The sequence below is a fragment of the Vulpes lagopus genome, chromosome 16 (assembly GCF_018345385.1).
Source record: "Vulpes lagopus strain Blue_001 chromosome 16, ASM1834538v1, whole genome shotgun sequence".
Classification (NCBI taxonomy): domain Eukaryota; kingdom Metazoa; phylum Chordata; class Mammalia; order Carnivora; family Canidae; genus Vulpes; species Vulpes lagopus.
This window is the reverse complement of record NC_054839.1, coordinates 4,041,542-4,062,578: the sequence shown is the minus strand read 5'-3', so window position 1 is coordinate 4,062,578 and position 21,037 is coordinate 4,041,542. Positions and strand designations below refer to the sequence as shown.

Sequence of the window (21,037 nt, the reverse complement as noted above, 5' to 3'; positions counted from 1 at the left end):
GTGTCCTCTAGGTAGAGCTTGCTTAGGAGTTTATATTTTACTAGTGATGACTTGCATTGAACTCCTTCTGTAAAAGATCACTGTTACGACGACCTCTTAGTTCTGAGGCGCTTAGATTTCCCTACAGTCTTTTCAGCTAAAGAGAAGAGAAAATGTTGAAGTCATTTCCATGAGCATGAGCGGATGGAGAAATGTGGTCTTTTGAATCTAGTCATTAGGGCTCCCTGGAAGAACAGACCTGGCTGTCACACTAGCTGCTAGATGTGGGTGACAGAGTATTTTTTTTTTTACTTAATTCAGAACTCATCCCAGGTACTTGGGTGCAGTGTTTATTAATAAATCAAGCTCCACAAAGTCAGAAATTCCTTCACAGTCAAATATAAAGAAATATTCAATCTTTAAACCATGTTTGAAAAGCACGTTATAATACCAGGATGGTGCAAACTACTCATTTATTTTGAGGAGGTTCATAAACATCAGACCTCGAACAGTGAATATTTCTGACCAATGCTTTAATGTAATATCTTTGCTGTCATTCGTGATTCTTGACACCCCTATTTCTTTAAATGTTATCTCTTTTACAGCAACCAGATCTGGGTATTTTAATATTACTAAATATATGATGTCAGGTAATTTATACTTTGGATTTTTTCATATTCAATGAAGATATTATGAGATCTACACTTTTATGTATATATGTAATTTAATTCAGAAAGCGTGAGCGAGGACATGCCAAATGAAAATCACTCTGGCAGATTTTGTAGGCTATGTTCTCTTCAGGATGAGTCCATTAAAAAAAAATATCTAAACTTTCTGAAGATTTTTACTTTAAGATCTATATAACTTACAGATACTATAACAGCATTTAAAGCTTCTCTGTTGAAGTGTGAATAGCCATCAGTTGTTTTTGTGCAGATGGGGCAGGAAGGACTGTTTCATAAAACGCACACATTATTCCCCTGTATCTACAATCATTCATATATTTTTGACATTTTGTCTGGTGGGCACATGTTCTGTTCTGCTGTTTATTAAGTCACTGGCCTGTTGAGACTCAGGAGAATTTCAGCGACTTATACTACTAGAGAAACTGAGGAGAGAAGATGAGGGAGTATCATACAGTAGATGTGATGTAGGAAAAGTACAGTCAAACTAAGATGCATGTGAATTTAGCTCCATCTGACCGTACCCCCCCCCCCTGCCCCCCCGCCCCAGCGCATGTAGCATATGCAGGAAAACAGCATGGGAACCAGGTGGCAGACAAAAGTGGTTCTACTCTTTTCTGTAGTAATTGAAGACTTTTAGTAAAATCATTGGGTTAAAAGTTTGAAAACTAGAAATCGGGTAGGAGTTACATAGGAGTCAAGAATATATCTAGTAAAAGATGACATAACATTTTTGGCTTGAAAAAGTAAATTAAAAAAAAAAAAAAAAAGGCCCCACCAAAATGATGCCATAGGAAACCTAGTTACCATTCAGTATTTTCTGTTGGCCTGGAAGTAAAAGTAGGATAAATCTGAAAGTTAATTTCTATATTAATAGAAGCAAGAGAGTCATTTGATGGTGGCATCTGCATGACTGTAAGGCTGGGGATAGAACAATAACTCTGCCAGGAAGCACAAGACTGCACAGCTGTGACAGCTGGGAGGTTGTGCAGCCGAGCCTCCTCTTAGGGGCTGTGAGAAGAGGTCCAGCTTAAAATGCTGCTTATCACACCAACTGATTTTCATATTCAGCAAGTATCGATTTATCGATCCAATAAATCACATTATTGGATCTAACTCTTGCTTGTCCCGCTGCCCTCAGCCATGGGGACACAGTTACCACCTGCCTCCATTCTCAAATAAATGAAAGTGATAAATAAAAGAAGGACCATAGAAAAGGGTCTGTGCATCCCCCATCCAGGCACATCCTGATGAGGTCTTTACAGACCATGCCTGGAATGCAGGTGTCTAGCTCAGCATTGCCCAGAGCCCTTGGACCAGGAGGCCCCAGCCCACTTTGGCCAATCCAGCGTATGGAGGCTTTACAGTGCCCTGAGACAGGGTGGGATTCTAAGAGGGATAGTCTACAGGGACCCCAAACACCTTAGAAAAATGGTCTTACAACCATGCTTGCCTTGAAATGCAGGTAAAAGTTGAGGAAACTTTTCAGTGGAGTCGGAGAGAAGAAAGGACACCCTGCTGCATGGGCATTTGGCTCTACCACAATGCAGTGTCCCCATCTCTATTACTCCTCTGTGTAGAGGTTAGTTGGCAGTGTAAATCCTTGAGGGCAGAGTGTTTGAGATCGGGGAGAGTTCATTGGAAGGTCCCTGATAATGAGAAAATCTCAACAATGGAATATTTAAGAGAACTCACTTCTGTTTCATCTCCAGATGAGATGACACCTGATCTTAATGATGATGTTGCCCAGGTTTATACAGTCAGTGACATAGCCAAGTGGGGATTCACCTGGGGTTTGTTTGTTTCTAGAGTTCACGTCCATCCCCATCTCTGCCACCCTTCTGTACCTACTGTCTTTCTTGTGCTTTAATGCCAATGGGGATTATTTTGTAAATTTAATTGGACTCTTTAAATAAACTGTAAACATCTTGAAGGTAGCTTCTTTGTCTCATGGTTTTTATACCACTTCTGTATCCTCATCTGAGAACTGCAGATACTAAAATGCAAAAGGAGACCTCAAAACCTGGAATAGAATTATGGGTTTTCAGAGTTTGGCAGGGACCATGTCCCATCACCTTATTGAAAGAGGTACTTGAATGGTTCCAGGTGTAAGGATGGTCCGGGACTGAGTTTAGAGAGGAAGCCACCTCTCCACCCTGCAGAACATCATTGATGGATCTGCTTAGCAGTCCTTGAATCCTGATGGATGTAACCTTTTCCTGTTGAAGTCAGATTTATCTGCTTCTCACAAGTACTATTCCCTGAATTAGTATAAATTCTAATGACTATTTTAGAATAAGAAAGCCATCCTCAGTAAGCTATAAGCTGTCAATCTTCCTCTCAAACTCAGAATAAAAATAGAAATACTGGGGATCCCTGGGTGGCGCAGCGGTTTGGCGCCTGCCTTTGGCCCAGGGCGCGATCCTGGAGACCCGGGATCGAATCCCACGTCGGGCTCCCGGTGCATGGAGCCTGCTTCTCCCTCCGCCTGTGTCTCTGCCTCTCTCTCTCTCTGACTATCATAAATAAATAAAAAAACAAAAAAAAAAACTAAAAAAAAAAAAAAATACTATTTTCAAAAGTATCTCTGGTTAACTTATAATGTGAATTAATTCATTCATTCATTCATCAAGTCCATTTTTTATTGAGAATCTGCTGTGTGCCTGGTGCTATACTTGTTCCCAAGAATATATGAGTAACAAGAAAAACAGGGTCTTTGGCCTTAAACAGTGATACTCTTGTGTAGTACAGAAAGTAAAAAGTGAATATAAACACTAATTTGTTTATCAGTATATGATCATTAATATATTTATATCAATGATTTTATGTATGCTGTGTATCAAATCTCAGCTTTGGGTAGGGCTGTGATGGGGTAAGTATGTGGACCAGGTCCTTGAGTCCCTGGGCACACATGAACTAAGATAGAAGGGGCTTCTCATAAGAGGCAGTGCCTTTGAAGAATATCACCTGAAATACTCATAAGTCACTGTGGATTTAGGGTGTAGTGATAAGAGTGAAGGAAATATTGTTGATATATTATGAAAGTGAAGTCAATAGTAATGCAGGTTTTTCTTTTCTTTTAATGTTAAAGGAGAGGGAATTTAAAAATGACTCCAAGCCTTCCATGTTTTGGAAATTGTAAGGGATGGTGCAAACACCAGTGGAGGAATGCTCTTCAGTGGGAGGGCCATGTGGCCTTGTTGAATGTGTCAAGTTCAGGATCCATGAAAAATGCACCTAGAGAAGACCAGGAGGCAGGTGATCTGGGACAAGAGAGAGATAGAGAGAGAATGGAAATCTTTGCACACACATCAAAACAGAGACCCTGGAGTAAGTCAGGTCAACCTGTCAAATATCAAGTCCATAAAAATAAGCATTTAATTAAAAGAGGGTCTGAAGCAAACCAGTTAAAGGACTGTTAGAGAAACACAAATTGCAGAGAAGACTGGAAATGAGAAGCCAGATTTGGAAGGCCAGCCAGAAGCAGGGACTGTTGTGAAATCCAGGGAAAGCATGCCTCGAGAATTTCTTTGTGGATGGGGGAGCTAGAATTAACAGGAGAATATAGCCATTCAAACATAGTAAAGCAAACGCTAAGGAAGTTGCAAACTGCATCCACAGCTGAAATGTAAGGACATATAAACTCTGCATGGTTTCCCCTTATGTATATGGATATTGCAGTGTGGAGCATTAAAACTGTAATAGAATATGCTAGACTAAAGGAAAAAAGAGAAAGAGAGAGAGAGAGAGAGAGAGAGAGAGAGAGAGATATTTAGGGATGGAACTGTTAACTGCCCATATTCACAATTTGCTGGTAAACAGATTGAAAAAGGCCGTATTTTCTCAGAGTAAAGAACGGAGTTTTCAGATTACCAAAATATGATTTTGTTGAAGATGTATTTATTTATTTGAGAGCAAGCGAGAGCCTGTGCACAAGTGGGGGAAGAGATGGAAGGAAAAAATTTTCAAGCCCATGCCCTGTTGACCTTGGAGCCCACCTCAGCTCAGGGCTGGGTCCCAAGACCCTGAGATTGTGACCTGACCTGAAAACAAGAGCTCGACACTTAACAGGGTGAGCCACTCGGGCGCCCTCAAAATATGCTTTTGAGAAAGTAGAGTACACTGGCTGGTATTGGAGAATAATTACATGAATAATCAATGAAGTGGGAAGACACTGGCTCATTTCATGCAAGGTCTTAGTAAATAAATATTGTGTGGTTCACACAAAACCATGATATGAAGGGAAATGAGAGGCTTAGTAGGTCACGTAATGTAAGCGACTTGCACAAAACCTTAAAATTATGTTCAATTTACCCTAACCATAGAGGACTCTACTAACGTGGAACCCATGATTTCTTTCTTAGCTTTTTCTCAGAAACACTTACTCAATATACTTGCTTACAAAATTGTATCTTTTAATTGGATGGTTGGCCTTTAATTATATCATGGCCATTCATTGATTCAAATGTTACTCAGGCTCGCTCACCAGATAATCTTCGACTTGTCTAAAAGTTTTACTCCTCACTTTGACTTTAGTAGATTTGAAACTTGCCATGGACCCAAGGGAATGGTCATATGTTTTCATCTCCTTTCATAGTTTTGTTCATTGCTTATTCTGAAGAATATTATTCTCAATATAAATATCACATTTATTGTAGAAAAAAGAAATCCATAAATGTAAAGAAAAAAATTAAGTCACCAATAATTCTATCACATAAAGATAGTCACCGAACATGTTTTGATGTGTTCTGTAACCCATCTTTCCTCTTCCCCACATTATTAGAATTTATACATTTATCTGATATTGTGTGTACATATTGGTAGCCTGTCTTCTTATTATACACACTTTCTGGACATCTCCAGGTCTTAGAGTTTTCTTCTACAACGTGGTTTAGTGATATGCCATTGGATCATACAAATGTCCTTAGTTAAATAGTCTGTTATTTTAGGCATCTTATACAAATTGTCATTACTTTTTTTTTTATTTTTACGACACTGTTATTACATAATTTCATGATTATGGCAATAAATGTTTCATGACATAAATAATTTTATGTGCGCCATTGCTTTCACTTTAGGTTTGTATTTGTTATATAAACTGATATTTAGAAAGCCAGAGAGTTCTACAGGAAACTTGTCAGATTAGCCAGGTCTTTCCCATCAGCTCTTCCCTTCACATTTTCCTTTCCAGATACAATCACTTTGAACTCCTTTAGATGGTTCCTTTGGTTTTTATATCTATTTCATATTAAATAACTATGTTTCTCGCTGCACTTTGACTTTCATCTTTAGTCTGGGAGATGAGGATTAAACTCTTAGGTCCCCCAATCCCAGGCCCCATCAGGTCCATCTACTGCTATGTGCCCATCTTCTCCTTGTGTCCCAACAAACTTCTGTTATATGAAGAAATATGTACCAGCTTTGTCAGTAGGGCTGTAAATGCTATCCACAGCAATTCACCTGGAATTCATTAATTACCCTTTCTTTCTTACATATTTTGTAAACACACGTGGAATCATTCTGCAGTCGTCCTTTCTCTCCTACCACATGGCCATCAGGAAATCCCAGTGGATCTTCTTTTCATGCAGACAGAAGTTAGCCACTTCCCACTCTCCCAAAGAACTGCAGCAGTGCTACCCATAAATATTTACATGCTCCCAAAGTAATAATTATTGACATCAGGATGTTTATAGAGGGAGCTATAAAAATGTTTTCCAATATAATTTCGACTCATAAAATTTTAAATGGTTGTAATACAGATTTAAACATTTTTATTACCATCAGAATTTACAATCATTAAAATCTCAAAGTACATTTTAATTATAATGGCTTAATACATAGTTCTTAATGAATGAACAGATTCCCCAATAGTATCGCCTACTACATTATCTGCCAACATTATAGAATCAGGAGGAAAGTTGTGTGCTTTTAGTTTTCTGTGCTTAAACAATGGAAACCTATGGGGAAGTCTCTGCCTGAGACCAGAGATGAATGAACACTCTGCCTCAGTTTCTTAAGTTTTCGTGATAGTGGACAGGTAGAAGGCCATTGGTCTTCTGGTTGGTCTGACTCGAGTCCGTGAGAGACAGCCTGCTGAGAAAATGGGTTCTTCCTTCTCAGCCCCATTCACTGGTGGTCATCAGGGGTAGTTCACTCTGTTTCTGCGGGCGCACACCCTACCTGACCCCCTTTCTCCCTAACTGCTGCAGGGCTTTCAACTGAGATGTTCAGCTGAGCCTTGGGGAAAGAGGTGGCGATTCAGTGTCTTGGGTTTTGAGGTCTAACAGTTTGTTTCTTCACCTGTTCCTTTGGGTGGCATGATACTTCAGAATGAGAGGGCTTGCTTTCTGAATGTACCTTATAAAGTAGCATTTCTGCCAATTGCCTAATTCAACAGTCATAACAAGTGTAAAATGATGCAGGGAACAGAGAGTACGTACTTTCGAAGAACACGAGCCCCTGTTTTTCCTGATTGCATTTGGTGGCCCTTTGGGTCTTTTGTTCAGTGATTTTAGGTTTCATTTTTGGGAGAGTCTTATGGTTTTGCTTGTCTTTTTATAAAAACAATTTGCTGTCTTTGTTCTAATTTGTTTGAAGCTTTGGCAGTTCTTTGGAGTTTGTTCTTGAAGATGAGCAGAATTGTGAGAAAGTTTTCTTTTCATTCTCAAATAATTGGTTGTAAGCAATAGTGAAGGGTCTGTAGTGTTTTCTTTGGTCAATGGCTGGAAGACAGACTTTCAAAAAACTAAGTAGTAAGTTACCTACAAATAAATGAATTGGACAATTTTTTTGAGATCTCTTTCAGAAAGACTTGTAAATTTCTACTTCATCTTTCATTAAAGTGTTTTGTTAGGGACACCTGGGTGGCTCAGTGGTTGAGCATCTGCCTTTGGCTCAGGTCATGATCTCAGGGTCTTGGGATCAAATCCCGCATCAGGTTCCCCGCAGGGAGCCTGCTTCTCCCTCTGTCTCTGCATCTGTCTGTATCTCTCATGAATAAATAAAATCTTAAAAAAATAAAGTATTTTATTACACTTGGATTCTTTTTAAGGAACAGATTTACAAAGAGTTCCCTTATACATCTCAGAGCACATTGCACTTTTTTCAATAACAGTGATAATAGAAGACATTCTGGTATTTTTTCTGGTTTGCATTAGATGCTGCCCTTGGAGCTTTTAACCTTGTTGGACCTGCATATTCTGGGCATGACATTTTATAAGTATTCCTTGCCATTGACTGAAATTATTTTTACTTCCTCATTGCTGGTTTTGTTAAATATATGGTATAGTAAGAGTGAGGGGATGAAGAGAAGTAATCAAACCAAATCTACCATCCTCAGCGTTTTGAGGAGCTGGGGCTGAACTTCCCTCCCTCTCTCTTCCCAGCTGTTTCATTCTGCCCATGCTATTTGGAACTTGAATTCAGGACCCAGCCAAAAACTATGTGCAGAGAAGGATGGTTGATTTAATAGAGTATAGCTTATGGTTATCTTTACAAATAACATATTTAACAAGCTACTCTTTCTTTTTCCAATTAATTTTATTAGTAGAGCTATAATTTCTTGAATGGCCTACTGCATGTCAACACTGTGCAGTATAGGCTTACACTGAGGTGAATTGGCATCTTCATCAACTGGTAATAATTGGCTCCACTTTGCAAACTGAGGGGCAGAATTGGGTGTGTTGCCCTTGGTCATGAACACCCCAACACTCAGAGCATGCTCTGATGCCAAGCCTCATTTTGTTGTACCAAGAAAAATTCTCTCCTCTTTTCAAACACTCCTTAACTATCATGTGCCTGTTTTTCAGCTCCTTGAGTTCTTTTTTTTTTTTTTAAGACTTTTAAAATTTCTTTGACAAAGAGAGAGAGCACATAGGCAGGGGGTAGGCAGAGGGAGAGAGAAGCAGGCTTCCCACTGAGCAAGGAGCCTGATGTGGGGCTTGATCCCAGGACCCTGGGATCATGACCTGAGCCAAAGGCAGATGCTTAACTGACTGAGCCACCCAGGCACCCTGCTCTTTAAGTTTTTATGTTCCGTCTTCCATTTCTGAATAGTGTCACCAAACTTACCACCTCAGTGAATGCAAGATACTGGAAATACACCCTTAAATTTTTATGGACTTCAGAAACTCCATTTAGACTTCTTGTTCTTATCTCAATACGTGTTTCTTTCTTTTGAATATGCATTTCTTGTAGGATCGCAAATTTTATTGTTTATTTAATACGAGACTCCATGAATAGTGAATGTTGTTGCACTTCCCAAAACAGTATTTTTGGTCAAATGAATTAAAAAAAAATTGGAGACAATCTTTAACTGATGGGAATCTGGATGACACAGGCACTTGTCAGGTGATCCCTCTAATCTCATGGTACAATTCCTGATATCTTAAAACAAAAAGCTTGCAGAATGCTATTAGAATGGGCTCTGATCTAAAATAATTGCTCGTGCATTATACATTCGTTTGGGACAACCTTCATTTTTTTCCTGCTAGCACATAATGCAAAATTTTCTACAGAAAGAAGTGAAACCATCTGCAATTCAAAAGCACAAAACATCCGCTTCCAGAATTTTCTATTTTTCCTATCATGTTGGATGCCAACATTTTTATATTTAAGTAGAATATTTTGTGGCAGGATATTTGAGGACTGTGTAAATATTCTATTCCTCATCAAAGTTTCGCTCAAACTTCCGCCTTTCCAGCAGCACTCAGGAAACAGAGCGTTAGCATCCCATGACTGTCCTCTGAATCAATTATTATGAGAGCGAATGCCAGGTTCTAATCTTGCCATGCCTCCTGCATGCATTTGTCAGTATTCTGTTGTAAGGAAGAGCTTTTTCTTCTCTCCTGTATTCAGGTAGTTCTGTGTTGCTTAGTATCACCGTGGACTGCTGGCTTCCTAGCTATAGTTCCATCCTGCAAAAACCTGGCACACCTCACCTCTGCCAGTGATCAAGGTTAACTTCATCAGTGGTTGGGACCAAGAGACATCGTGTGCCATCTGATAGGGTACGATGTGACGCACGTGCCATCCCCTCTGTGATTTGTCTGCTGAAAACATTCCTGTAAGGACAAATGAAAGAAGATCTTGAAAAGACAGAGGGATGGTTCCACATTGGAGGGAATTAAAGAGAAAGCACGACTACACACATTGGGGTGGTGGATTACTCCCTGAGTCAAGAGAAATAGCTATCAACAACACAAATGGAAAAATTAATGAAATTTGAGTATGCATGGTGGCTAATAGTATTTAATAATGCTGAATTTTCTGTGTGAGAATTACCCTTATTCTTATGAAATACATACTAAAATATTAGAGATAAAGGGACATGGTACCAGTACCTGGGTGGCTCAGTCAGTTAAACATCTAACTTTTGATTTCAGTTCAGGTTATGATCTCAGGGTGGTGGGATCGAGCCCCACGTTGGGCTCTATGCTCAGCACCGAGTCTACTTGGGGTTCTCTCTCTCCCTCTCTCTCTGCCCCTCCCCCTGCTCTTGCATGTGCATGTGCATGCTTTCTCTCTCTCTCTCAAATAAATCTTTTTTAAAAAAGAGAGATTCAGGAGAAATAAAGAGAGAGTGCAAAAATAGAGGGCAAGTATAAATTGGCAAATTTGGATAAAGGGCAGAGTATAAGTTTCTTAAAGTAGCTATAATAAAGTACCACAAGCTAAGTGGCTTAAGGCAACAGAAATTTATTGTCTCATAGTTCTGGCAGTCAGGAGTCTGAACAAGAAGTCAGCAGTACTGCACCCTACTGCGACCTCTGGGAGAGGCTCTTTCTTTGTCTCATCCAGCTCCTAGCGGGACCCGGTGTTCCTGGCTGGTTGGTGGCAAGGCCCCCAGCTCTGCCTCTTTGTTCATGTGGCCGCCTTCACCGTGTGTGTGTGTGTGTTTGTGTGTGTTTGCGCGTGTCCCTGGGGCCCCTCATCTGGACCCACCTAATTGCATCTGCACCCACCCTGTTTCCCAAGATGTCCATATTCACAGCTACTAGGGATTAGGACTTCATTGTTTCCTTTTGAGAGAGGAGATGCAATTCAAGTCATAACAGGTACACAGGAGCTCTTTGGGCTACCCTTGTGACATTAACTGAACTTGCACTTATATCAAAATAGAGTTACCAGTAAATGTTAGCATGTGGAAAGTGGTAAAATTCCAGTATTAATGTGTTAAGAGAATTATTACTAAATGACAAGATTGGCAAGGATATTCACTGACATTAAATTGTTACATAAAGCAGCCAGAAAAAAAAAAAAAGCAGCCAGTAAAATGTTTATTTATAAGATTGTGAGTTCATATGTCATCTGATAGGCAGTAGATACGAATCCCATCTGGGGGCTGGGAGGTGATATATTTGAGTTCCATTTCCAACACCAAGGGACATAAGTTAGGACAAGCTGGTGTTTGGGTGGTGTGCCTTAGGGAAAATGTGTGCAGGGTTCCCCATAGGAACCATCCAACCCTCAACTGAAGAAAATATTTGAGGAGTGGGATTTTGCATAGATAACAATGATTATTTTCATTTCCCTGATGAAAACCAGTCACAATGTGATTGATTGACTTGAAGCCAAACTGAAGAACTTGCCTCACAGGCTATATGGTACAAAGATAACATTTTGGTTGAGCTCTTCTCACTAATGCAAGTTTGTCCTAATTAGAAATTTCTTCTTTCGGGATCCCTGGGTGGCGCAGCGGTTTGGCGCCTGCCTTTGGCCCAGGGCGCGATCCTGGAAACCCGGGATCGAATCCCACGTCGGGCTCCCGGTGCATGGAGCCTGCTTCTCCCTCTGCCTGTGTCTCTGCCTCTCTCTCTCTCTCTCTCTCTGTGTGACTATCATAAATAAATAAAAAATAAAAAAAAAAAGAAATTTCTTCTTTCAATAAGACAAAGGATAATGAGTATTGTCAGTGTAAGAAATTTGACATCTGGTGATTATGTGTGGGATATAGATGTAGGAAGACGTTTTGCACAAACACATGCATGTGTGCACGTGCACACACACCTCCCAGGGCTTAGAGTACTCACAGGCACCAAATATAAATGAAAAAGTATGTGTGTCCACACTCTATTTTCACTCTTGCTATCCTTTTCACACAGCCAGTTCCTAAGCCATCTGTTTTTATAAAGTGTAGTGTTCAGCTATTTTAAAATAATATTTGAGCTTTAGAAAATGTATAGTGATTGCTTAGACAGTTTTCCTTGTACCATAGAGTAAGTGCAACCTTGGACATGCTTTGTCCTGTGTTTGAAAATCTCATCTAAAGCCCTCACCTCATCCACCTTCTCATACTCTGAAACAGCAAAGGGGAGTAGACACCCGAGCTGGCCAGGCACAGTGAAATGTACCCACCAGCACATGGGGGAAATGAAAGTTTATGGTTACTATTGGCACCCACATTCTGCACTGAAAATAGGGAGTCCTGTATCCACGAAAACACTGTAATTAATATGTGTACCAGCTCAGGAGCACTTTTTGCCAGCTTTTATACTCCGTGCTTTAGAAAACCATTTAGTTGATTCAGCATTAGTGGAATGAAATTTGAAATGTAAAAAGAATGTTGGTTTTTTTTTTTAAGTATTTAAGAATATCATGTTTGGAAGAGAAAAAATAGTTTTGAATACTATTTGAATATTCTTTTTCAAATTTCCATATTAAAAATGGAAAATGTCAAGGTGAGATTTTTATTGAATGATTTATTGGCTCTCACTTTGCAAAATTTAGAAAATCATTTTGTACTACTGAGTAGCTCAAAGTATTAAAAAAAAGTAAGTACCAGCACAATGCATTATAAATGTTACTAATTCCCAACCCCACGGGCCATTTCCTTTCCCTATGCTAGAAATTAGACTCTCCTGATGTTATTAAGGCAGGTCTCTGACATTTTGAAGAGAAATCTTACTTTGCACATCCTCAGCCCCTCAGTTCCAGTGGGATCCATTAACAACCAAAATTGCACATTAATACTTGAGCTAGTCACGTGGAGAATGGTAATCAGTCATGATTCTTATCAATGGTGGTTTTTCCCATTTTTGTATTCTTAATAGATGTACAATTTCAGAAGTGTATACAGCTTCTCAGGGGATCTTTGAAGACGAATGATCTTATTGCACGTGGCTCCGTCTGTCTAGGGACCTTTCCCAAGACCAGATGGTCAGGCACCGGAACCACTGTAGGTGGGGTACTCCTACCCTGTCCAGTGGTGGAAGAAAGAAGAGATGGAGAGGGAGGAGAGGGTGAGAGGAGAAAGGAGAGAGAGGGGAAGGAAGGAAGGAAGGAAAGAAGGAAGGAAGGAAGATGGAAGGAAGGAAAGGTGAGTCACAGATGTCTACTTGTAAAAACAAAGGCAGGAACCATAAGTATGCATATAGTGATTTTGTAATTTTATTCATGCACCTTTGAAAATAAAGGTCAGGCAATTTAGTTAAAAGTTATGAAACTTATAGTTCTCTGCCTTAATTTTTAATAATTAGCCTAAGTTTAGTTTTTGGCTCCTATTTTTTTTTTTCGGTAAATCTTTTTTAGTGCCTAACATGTGCCAGGCACTGTAACAGGTGGGGGTAGGGGAGAGTGTCACAGGGAGTAGGAATAAGCTGTGTCTTTGATGAGGGAAGTTTCAACCCCCAGGGAAGACTGGCTTCTGTACAGGGGAGAATGCCTGGTAATTGAGTAGCACAGACTGGTGAGTGATGTATGCGTTGGAATTACAATGAATGAGCCCACCTAAAATACTGAGCATCAAGTATCAGCTTCAGACTTACTTTGAAAGAGCCTCATTGCTTCTTCTACAATAGAAAGTGTTCTCTCCAAGTATCCCATCTCCATCAGCACCAAGTTGTTCTCCTGTTTATTTTTGTTGTTATTGACAAAACATGTTTCTCGGTGATTTTCACTGTTGCCTTATCTCCAGATGTTTGGCATAGATGAGATTCCAGCTGAAGCATTTATGCACTGGGGAGAAGGAGAACACCTTGATTTACTTCTACTTATTGGTATTGAAATCAGTAATGACACCCTGTGGTTCTCTCTCTTAATTGGTCTTTAACAATTGATACATAAATAGTTATGCAAAATCTTACCTTCCTGGTTGGACCCCAAAGGATAGGACTCCTTAGTCAAGTCTACTTAACAATATTGCCTGGAGTGCTTTCTTTTCAAACTTGGAATAAGTAAAAAAAAAAAAATTAAATGTACTAAGAAGACAGTTTAAAGTCTTAAGGACCTTAAATTTATGTGCTTCCATAGCTAAGTGAAAATCTGAAATATAAGAACCTAATTTGTTCAAATACAGGAGTATCTCGATATGATTATAGAAAATAAAATGTGGTGCACTCTGAGTGGTGAGGTGAGCAATATAGTTCTCTGCAGGGCACAGAGTAAGATATGGACTAGTTTGCCACCTTGATGTACTTTTAGTTCTGTCTTCACAGAATACCCAGAGCAGTCCTTTGGAAACCCTGTGTGGAATCGGTAAGGTATAGGAAAGCTGCTTAATACAGATATAGAATAACAGAAGCAAAACCCCATATATTAGTATGTCAGATTATGAATGTTACACACTGTTTTATGTAACGATAGGAATTCAGCAAGGATATGAACTTCAGTAACGTTGCAGCCCAGAATTGTGTTCAGTAAAAGGAATGGTGTAAGACTTGCATTTCTCTGGCCTGAGATCAGTGACTTGTCATTGGGAGGTGAACCCTGAAGAATATCGGTCAGTGGGGAGATGTTCACACCATGTCCTTGGAGAAAAGATGCAAACCATGCCTGATAAATTTTATGGATAAATATGGAGCTCATTGAAGATTTATGTGATCAAATTTTTCTCAAAAGGAAAGGATATCTGTCATTGTATTTCAGCTGGGATGAGTGGTGGCGGGTGGGGGGACATGCATCATCAAAGGTGCTTGATGAAGGGTGCTTTGAAGCTAAAAGATGTGTAATGGCCATACTTAATATACTTCATCTACTAATATCTACAGATTGTGCTTTTTTCAGAAAATCGTTACTGGAAAGAGGAAAACACACACACACACACACACACAACTGGAAGCCGTTAGCCCAAGCCTTTATTAGAACATGGTAGTGTGAAAATAACTTTCAGATGACCTTCTGAAGAGAGCAGGATGCTTGAAGAGCTTATAAGGTAGTTTGGGGAAGATTGGTCAAAGTTCATAGAAAAGTTCTCCACAGAGACTCTCCGAAGATGTGGAGAACTTCTGCTGCATTGGAAACAAAGCAACCAACACAGAGATGTAGTTGGCTCTGCAGCCATGGATTGGATGTTTGGGGTTTAGCAAGAGGGATGGGGAGAAAGATTTGGGGATGAGGCCTAGCAAAGGTCAGTTGAACGTTTTTAACCATTGGAATTTCTGGGACCCCTGAGTAGCTCAGTGGTTGAGCGTCTGCCTTTGGCTCAGGGCGTGATCCTGGGACCCTGGGATCGAGTCCCACATCGGGCTCCCCGTAGGGAACCTGCTTCTCCCTCTGCCTGTGTCTCTGCCTCTGTCTCTGTGTCTCTCATAAATAGATGAATAAATAAAATTCTTTAAATAACCCATTGGAGTTTCTCAGAAAGTATTGACTGCATTGTATTTGTCTTAAAAAAAAAAAGTAATTAGTTTCCTACATGATTCTACAGGGTTGTATCTAATACAGACTTTTCCAGACCTGTTTTCTGACCAACATAGAATGGAGAGTTTTGGTCTGCTTTCTTTGTTAACAGTATCTATGTTATAACTGCTCTTTTTTTCTTACAGGCTGGAGCCAACGTCCTCCTGCAGGATGTTAATGGAAATATCCCATTGGATTATGCCTTAGAAGGGACAGAATCCAGCTCTATCCTGTTGACCTATCTCGACGAAAATGGTAGGCGGATGCTCTGAAAACTGTAGCGAGAGAGATTTAAAGACAGCACGGTAGTTACAGGATCTCAGGTTACAAGATCTCAGACTGATGTGCTTTACCAGATTACGTAACAGGAAGTATTTTTTCCTGTATAGCCTTTCATTGTTCCCACCACGATGCATTGTTGGTTTAGCCCATGCAGTCTTGCAAGGCAGCAGAAATCTCGAGACCAGCAGGGAAGGAACATTTCAACAAGCATGTGAAGTCCATAATTAGTGGCCATGAGTTTGTGATTATAATCTGCTCTCCACTGGGAGGGCATGGGAATTGAATCAGGACAACTGAATTTTGAGTTAATGAGAGCAAGGTCATCCGAAGTGTGTTCTCCTGGGAGCGGGTGGTCCTTGCAAGAATGACACGCCAGTAAGTGAGGGTTTCAGCCAAGGGCAGTGTGCACAGCATCCCAGCACCCACCGTTGGTGATGCTTGGAAACCCAAATGTTGGGAGAAAGCGCCTTGGTCACGGTGCTGGCCTGAAAGGACGAGCCTGAGCTCCCAGATATATTCCCTGACAAAGAATGTTTAATTGCACAGACTAAACGTATAATTTCATGAGTAAGTTCGGCATTGACAAAGTGGGAGGTATTTGAGATCCTGAGCCCAACAGAGTATTAAGCCGAAGAAGTCTGCCACTGTTTTTTCCTCTTTCTGTTTAGGTATAAATAACAACGAAGAAATTCTCATCCCTTCAAGCATGTTCTTTTGTCAGAGAAAAGGCTTAAAAATTTTAAGAGCCACACAGTGCTTCTGACTCTGTCTTTGCTTCTAAGAAAAGCCCTCACATCTGCCTCTTTGTTCTCTCTGCTCTTTGCCTCCTCCAGATTGCTTGTATCCAAAGGTTTATTCTGAGGATGGTGTAGAATAATAATAACAGTACTTAGCAGCCACAGGTTCTTTAAAAAATTATCTCATTAATTCTAAAAGTGGGGTAAGTACCATTGTCTTCGTTAGGGACCGTGGGAGCCAGGCTGTCCCGCTGAAGGTCACTGGGTGGCAGAGATGGCACGGCGTGTGCGATGTGGCTTTCCCCCCTCCCCGCTCATGTCTCGGGCCTGCTCCTTACTTGAGGGTCACACTCAGATCTCTTAACTTCTTGTCAGCGGTGACTTGTTGGGGACAGATTTGATCACTTCTAAAGGGAGCGAAGCTTGAAGTGATGCACATCCCACTGCTGTGAAGTGTATTATTTGGACCTTTGCAAAATGTGGACGTGCAGGGCCCAGTTCTGAATTCGCATGAAGAACTCAGTCGTGTATTATTAGATGAGCCAGTTCTATTTTACAGTTTGCTGCTCTTCTTATTGTGGGTTTCTGATAGCCACCATGGTGAATATTTCTTTTGGAAAATTGAAATTAAGTATCTTGATTTGCAAAAGACCTAACTTGACTTTCCAATTCATCCAAGGATTTTGTTTGATAAGAAATTTTAGTATTTGCAAAAGCAGTACTATCTATTCTCTATAAAGAAAAATAAGTGTATTCCTTTGAGAGGTTGTTTTTATTGTTTATTTTTCCTTTTCTTGGAGTGTGAGAGAGGGCATGAGCAGGGGTTAGGGGAGAAGAGGGAGAGGGAGAGAGAGAGTCTCAAGCAGGCTCTACACCCAGCGCAGAGCCTGATTCAAGGCTCGATCCCACAGCCCCGAGATCATGACCTGAGCTGAAACCAAAAGCCAGATGCCCAACAGACTGAATCACTCAGGCTCCCCAAGACGTTGACTTTAACAACGATTAAGGGGAAAAAAAGAGGAGGAGGCATTGACTCTGAATGGTTAGAAGAAAATCTGTCACGATGGTGGCTATCACAATGAGTTTGTAAAATACATGTTTGCTGAAACAAATTCAATTTAATGTCTCTTCATTTTTTAATTCTGTTTTCGTTTGTCACTGCTGTTGCCCTGGCCTGTGCCTCCCACCCATCTGCCCCTCCCTCATGTCATTCATTCTTCTCCCCTTCCTGCCAAGGTCCCTCCTTGCCTATCTGTATCAGCTGCCGTGCTTGCAGGGAATACTGTCTCATTCAATTTATTTTCTGGCCTCTTTGTTGATGCACATTTTAGAGTTATCTGCAATGACAGCGTGGGCTGATAACCACAGAAATTTCTAATACTCCACGACAAGATTTTCATTATTATTTGGCACTCGGTGTTTTTGGACTGCATTCTTAATAACTTGGTGGTTGCAAATCCTTGAATTTCACGGTGCGGCCCACAGGTTCCAGGCGGAGTAGTTATCACGCCCTCACATCAGGACGCATGTGGCAGGAGGCAGGGCGAGGTCGCGTGCAAGTTGATTACATGGAAAATCGCTGGTCACAAGTTCTAATTGTACTGTCACCACCGACATACACAGTACACCCAAGCACAACAATTAACCTCGGCTCAACGCCTGAGCTTCCCGGGCTGGAAAACGAGACAGCCGCAGAGGGCTGATGGAGTGCTTGATGCATATTGGATCTGCAGTACGGGGCAAACCAACTGGCTCCTGCAGAAGACAATTGATTATAAAATTATCCAGCAGGCAGCCTGGGTGGCACAGTGGTTTAGCGCCACCTTCGGCCCTTGGGGTGTGATCCTGGAGACCTGGGATTGAGTCCCGCGTCGGGCTCTCTGCGTGGAGCCTGCTTCTCTCTCTGCCTCTCTCTCTCTCTCTGAATAAATAAATAAATAATCTTAAAAAAAATTATCCAGCAAGGAAAGGAAACACCGTGGGGGTAGCCCAGGGTGGTCCAAGACACATGCATGGCTTGGGGAAGGAAATTTCCTTTTCACTCCACTCCACATGGGTCATCAACCTCCCCCCTCCTGGGAAAGCCATCCTTTTAGAAAAAGTAGCTCCCATTTGTTCCCTGGAGCTCCTGATCTCCCCTGGTTAGTCCACTGATGTTCAGCTTCTGCCTCAGCTGGAAATGTCCCTACAAAGAGTGCCACTGCATCCTTGGCCCTCTGTTGGCTGGTCACCTGTTCTCCTCCTCTTGCATCTCACTGTGACATTCAGTGACCTCCATCACACTGTTCAGTGAAACGTTGCTCCCCTGCCATTGCTCCCATGCCATGTCCATACCCTTCTCCATTCTCTCTCTCTCTCTCTCTCTCTCTTTTTTTTTTTTTTGGATGTGCCCTTTGCACATGCAGATGCCAAAATGTTTGTGGTTGCCAGAGCTTTGTCTTTGAGTCTCTTCTTCCGTCACTCCATATGCTGTTTCTGGCTTATCTCACCCCCCATTCCTTGTGTTGTGACCACCTGCCTGCTCCCAGGAATACTCCTGAAGCTCAGATATCTTTGAGGACCTTCTGCTGGGCAATGAGCAATTTTATCAAGTATCAGACAATTGGAAGTAACATGCCCAAAATAGAAGTTACTGGTCTCCAAGCATGTCTTATCAATATTCCATTTTACCCTTATAGGCAGGAATCCAGGTATCCTAGGGTCACTTTTCTTTTCCTAAATCTCTCACATCGAATTGTAACCAAATTTTATAGATTCTACTTCCCTGACATCCCTCTAATATGTCTGCATCCCTCACCAATCATGCTATTGCTGCTTTAGTTAAAAAAAACCCTGGGCTTTCTATTTTGGAACAGCCTCAGAAACTGGTTTAGCTCTCCCTGATTATTCTTCAGAAGACTCCCAGATTAATCAGTTCACAGTGACCTTGTATGTTTCTTCTGCCTAATAAGCTTCATTCCAAATGCTGTCCCTGCACCACCCTCTTGAGCATCACCAAGTGTTATGGTGGCAGTGCGTTCCAGTTTGCCGGGGACAGTCTCTCATTAATGCCTCTGGTTAGAATTGAGGGGTAGGGATTGGGTGGAGGGTTATAACACCCTTTGGGCTTGAACATGTTTACTTTTTTTTGCTAGAAGCATCTGCCTTTACCTGCCTGTTCAGAGTGTCCTTAACTTTTGGATTTCTCAGGAAGCTTACTATGGAGACAAAACTTAGAGTGAAGAATTCTAGGAGGTGAGGGAAGGCCATGCTACCATCACAGGGTGGCGGATCGTATCTTAGCACAGTGGTACAATTAGTGACATACCCCTGGCACAGAAGGGATAAGAGAAAAGGAAAGTAGAACTGTTACAAAGACAGTGTCATCTTAGGAGGGACAGTTAAGGAGAGTTAAGGTAGGGTTTGGGCTGACTTGAGGTGTTGGTGTGATTTCAGCACAAGCACCTCTCAATGGTATCAAATGGAATCAGGCAATAGTAATTAGTGTCACATGTAACAACTTGCATATTTCAGGCAGATTATTTTGTTTCTTATTTCCTAGAAGAAAATATTTCTTAATTCCTGTCAAAGTAATAAATCTAACCAGGACTTGTATTAAGGTGTTTCAGAAAACAGGATGGAAATAAAGCTTAATGTTTTTTTAAAAACACACATTTGGCTGGTTGCCCATTACAAAATAGACTTATGATGTCCAAAGTAAGCGTTGGTTGTTTATTTCCTGGAGCCACTTAAGAACCTTGCTTGGCTAAGAAAAGAAGGCATTTCTGTTCTTTTGTCTAACTGAAAATAGACTTCTGCTTTTTGCCTGAACATAAAACGAACATCTGAAATCACAGTTTACTTGACATCATATTTGATTTGAAATTAAGTTTCAAAATAATAAGACAGAATATCATACTATTCCCCTTCTGATATCTTCACTATGGCTGAAGTAGATCCCTTTCTCATGACAGGTCATAAGTGAGCTGAAATGAGTGATCTCTAATCTGTTTTTAATTTGTCTTTTATCTTTGAGTCCTATTCTTCTATCAGTCGTTCAGCTTTAACGATGTGTTTAAATAATTCTCTAAAAGATACATACCACTCCAGAAAACCTGGCCACATTATAAAGTTAGAATAACGTAACCATCAGATTCTTCTGCTATTTCCAACTGTGCAAAATTGAACACTGACATTTGAGAAATAATATTTTCCAAAATTAACTCACATGTCACATTGCATCATCCTAAAAAGAACAGAGTGATAGTTTCATTAGTTGGTTCTTAACAAACCTCAAAGCAACTCCTAAGAAAAATCTGTTAGATCTTCCAAAATGGCATATGGAGATTCCAGAGCAGGTCATCAGTGCCCCCTTTGTGTCTCTTACTAACATACGTTTGCTTTGGACAGAGTACTTGAAACAAACTACATTAGCCAAATAGTGTATTTTGCTTTATTTTGTTTGATTCTTGCCTCCTTTTTATTTTTTTTATTATTTTTTTTAGTAATGTATTCTTTATTTTTTTATTTTTTTTATTTATTCAAATTAGTGTTTTCATTTTCTTTTTTTAAATAATAAATTTATTTTTTATTGGTGTTCAATTTACCAACATACAGAATAACACCCAGTGCTCATCCCATCAAGTGCCCCCCTCAGTGCCCGTCACCCATTGACCCCCACCGCCCGCCCTCCTCCCCTTCCATCACCCCTAGTACGTTTCCCAGAGTTAGGAGTCTTTATGTTCTGTCTCCCTTTCTGAT

General features: G+C 40.6%; 1 protein-coding gene across 1 annotated transcript in view; it reads left to right on the top strand.

Annotated features, from left to right (window-relative positions):
- Positions 1-21,037, top strand: part of MYO16 (myosin XVI) — a 451,497-nt gene that overhangs the window by 72,407 nt on the left and 358,053 nt on the right. Inside the window, exon 4 of the mRNA XM_041730888.1 lies at positions 15,425-15,533. Within this exon, the coding sequence (XP_041586822.1) occupies positions 15,425-15,533 (109 nt within the window). The remainder of the gene's footprint in view (positions 1-15,424; positions 15,534-21,037) is intronic.